At 41.2% G+C, this 3844-nt stretch overlaps 1 protein-coding gene across 1 annotated transcript in view; it reads left to right on the top strand.

The window, feature by feature from the left end:
- Positions 1-3616, top strand: part of LOC143290008 (uncharacterized) — a 27605-nt gene extending 23989 nt beyond the window's left edge. The window contains exons 5-6 of the mRNA XM_076599322.1: positions 1-13; positions 3289-3616. The exon at positions 1-13 is cut by the window's left edge and continues 167 nt beyond it. Coding sequence (XP_076455437.1) covers positions 1-13; positions 3289-3321 — 46 coding nt within the window. The 3' untranslated portion in view covers positions 3322-3616. The remainder of the gene's footprint in view (positions 14-3288) is intronic.
- Positions 3617-3844: the final 228 nt, after the last annotated feature.

The following is a 3844-nucleotide window of genomic DNA, read 5'->3' as shown; positions in this document are numbered from 1 at the left end:
TCGCTGGAAAAAGGTGAGACTGTTTTTTTCTGTCAGTGATGGGTATCAGTATCAGTATCAGTAGCTCAAGGAGGCGTCACTGTGTTCGGTCAAATCCATATACGCTACACCACATCTGCCAAGCAGATGCCTGACCAGCAGCATAACCCAATGCACTTAGTCAGGCCTTGAGAAAAAAAGAAAAGAAAAAAAAGAAGATAAATACGTAAAAATACTACTAATAATAATATTTATAAGGTGCAAAATCTTCATGAAGTCAACTCTAAGCGTGCACACACACACACAGACACACACACACACAAAAGACAACAATGATGATAAATAAGCAAATAAATGTAAAACATGCAGACACACATTCACACATTCACACACACACACACACACACACACACACACACACACACACACATGCATAACAGATATGCAACAAACATGCGGTTTCACAGATATGAAAGCACAATCAAATACACTTAAAGGTACATGAGCACCAACATACACACACACACACACACAGAGAGAAAGTGATATAACATGGATCACAAACACACAGAAAGTGATATAACATGGATCACAAACACACAGAAAGTGATATAACATGGATCACAAACACACAGAAAGTGATATAACATGGATCACAAACACAGAAAGTGATATAACATGGATCACAAACACACAGAAAGTGATATAACATGGATTACAAACACACAGAAAGTGATATAACATGGATCACAAACACACACAAAGTGATGTAACATGGATCACAAACACACAGAAAGTGATATAACATGGATCACAAACACAGAAAGTGATATAACATGGATTACAAACACACAGAAAGTGATATAACATGGATCACAAACACACAGAAAGTGATATAACATGGATCACAAACACACAGAAAGTGATATAACATGGATCACACACAGTGATATAACATGGATCACAAACACACAGAAAGTGTTATAACATGGATCACAAACACACAGAAAGTGATATAACGTGGATCACAAACACAGAAAGTGATGTAACATGGATCACAAACACAGAAAGTGATATAACATGGATCACAAACACAGAAAGTGATATAACATGGATCACAAACACACAGAAGGGAGTGATAAATATTGGAATATAAACACATAGAGAGTGATGTAACTTCGATTACAAACACACAGAAAGTGCTGGTTGATATCGGGATATCATTTTGACATGAAGCGTAGAGTACAGCCTTGTCACATAGTCCCAAAGCAAAATGGGCCTCCATTGCAACATCGTCATCGTCATCCTCCTTCTTCATCATCATCAATATAAACAAAACGGTATCAAAGTCTGTGGCCTTTCATGCCCTGCTCTCAAGGTGACCTCAGTTTTGATACCCCTCCACTTCCGTGCTTGGGGTCCTGTCAATGTCTTCAACGTCGGCAGATTCATGGGGGGCTGTTGTTGGAGAGACGTGGTGGCGGTCTCCACTCTGGAAGAGATGCTCACTCAGTCTGGCTCCGTGACTAAGCCATTATTGTCGTTAGTAGGGGGCTTAGTATGTGGTGTCCTAAGTACGTTGAGTCAGAACAGGCACCACTGAACACCACCGAAGTGACTCAGTAGCAGTGCAGGGTCTTCTCTGGACTGCTGCCGCTGGGACTGTGATGGACGAATCTGGGTGTAGGGGAGGGGGGTGGGGACTTGGAATGAGCGATGTGGGAGTAATGTCACTGAAACAATGCAGATGACAGGACAACAACAACAACAACAACAAAAAAAAAGCCCCAAAAAGCCCCCCACACCAAAACACACACGCACACACACACACGCACACACACACACACACACACACACACACACAGAGAAAGTGATATAACTTGGATTACAAACACATTGAGAGTGATAAAACTTAGATTATAAACATACAGAAAGTGATATAACTCTGAATACAAAATCCATACAAAATGATATGACTTGGAACTCAAACACCATTAGAAAGTGACATGACTTACAAGACAATACAAAAAAGTGATATAATCTTTTAGACAATACAGACACACAGAAAGCAATACTTTATAACATAATACAAAAAGTGATGTAACTTTTAAGACAATATGAGCAGATTTAAAGTGATATAACTTACACAACAGTAAAAAACGCATAGAAAGTGGTAGATCTTATAAGGCAAAACAAACACTCACAAAATGATACTGCTTATAAGATTGTCCCAAAAAGATATGTCCCCAAAAGAAAGGTAAAGCACATCACAAAATGACACATAGTACATCCACAAAGTGACTTCACTGTCTTGTTTTTTGTTGTTGTTGTTATTTGTTTGTTTGTTTGTTTGTTTTTCATCTGTTGAAAGTAGATCCTCAGCAGCAGTCAGTGTTTTCTGTGGAACTGATGAACAGGACTGTTGGTTTGAGGTGACCACCTTGCAGTCAGTGTTTTCTGTAGAACTGATGAACAGGACTGTTGGTTTGAGGTGACCACCTTGCAGTCAGTGTTTTCTGTGGAACTGATGAACAGGACTGTTGGTTTGAGGTGACCACCTTGCAGTCAGTGTTTTCTGTAGAACTGATGAACAGGACTGTTGGTTTGAGGTGACCACCCTGCAGTCAGTGTTTTCTGTGGAACTGATGAACAGGACTGTTGGTTTGAGGTGACCACCTTGCAGTCAGTGTTTTCTGTGGAACTGATGAACAGGACTGTTGGTTTGAGGTGACCACCTTGCAGTCAGTGTTTTCTGATGACCAGGACTGTTGGTTTGAGGTGACCACCTTGCAGTCAGTGTTTTCTGTAGAACTGATGAACAGGACTGTTGGTTTGAGGTGACCACCCTGCAGTCAGTGTTTTCTGTGGAACTGATGAACAGGACTGTTGGTTTGAGGTGACCACCTTGCAGTCAGTGTTTTCTGTAGAACTGATGAACAGGACTGTTGGTTTGAGGTGACCACCTTGCAGTCAGTGTTTTCTGTGGAACTGATGAACAGGACTGTTGGTTTGAGGTGACCACCCTGCAGTCAGTGTTTTCTGTGGAACTGATGAACAGGACTGTTGGTTTGAGGTGACCACCTTGCAGTCAGTGTTTTCTGTAGAACTGATGAACAGGACTGTTGGTTTCAGGCGACCACCCTGCAGTCAGTGTTTTCTGTAGAACTGATGAACAGGACTGTTGGTTTGAGGTGACCACCCTGCAGTCAGTGTTTTCTGTAGAACTGATGAACAGGACTGTTGGTTTGAGGTGACCACCCTGCAGTCAGTGTTTTCTGTAGAACTGATGAACAGGACTGTTGGTTTCAGGCGACCACCCTGCCTTTGGAACCAGTCAGCTGAAGGCCACAGCCGTCCTGCAGAAGATGACATGAGAAGAGAGTGGGGGCCACTGGACCAGTTACACTGGAATCTGTTGGTGTGTGTGTGTGTGTGTGTGTGTGTGTGTGTATGTGTGTGTGTGGAGAGAGAGAGAGAGAGAGAGAGCCAGCATGCATGTGTAACAGTAGAAATAGTACTTTCATTTTATATCTTTTCACATCTGTGATATTAGACAATGCTTGTGAGCGTGTGTGTTTATATGCACATTCATGCATACATACATGCGTACACTGGAGTATGTTTAAGAGAGCAGTGCCATTATTGAAGTGCCATTGATTGTGTGTGCCTTATCATTGTCCTTTTGGTAAATATTTCATCAAGTGGTAGTGTACAATGCAAGTTCCAGCAAATGTCCTTAAGAAAGAGCTGACTGCAGCATGACATATTCATGCATTGAAACCTCGTCAAATTACTGTTACTTGTGAACTCTTCTGGTAATGGTATTTCTTTCTTCTTTTTAATTAAAAAAAATGTTTTTTAACAC

The sequence above is a fragment of the Babylonia areolata genome, chromosome 14 (genome assembly GCF_041734735.1).
Source record: "Babylonia areolata isolate BAREFJ2019XMU chromosome 14, ASM4173473v1, whole genome shotgun sequence".
NCBI classification, from domain to species: Eukaryota; Metazoa; Mollusca; class Gastropoda; order Neogastropoda; family Buccinidae; genus Babylonia; species Babylonia areolata.
This window is presented reverse-complemented; position numbering and strand designations above follow the sequence as displayed.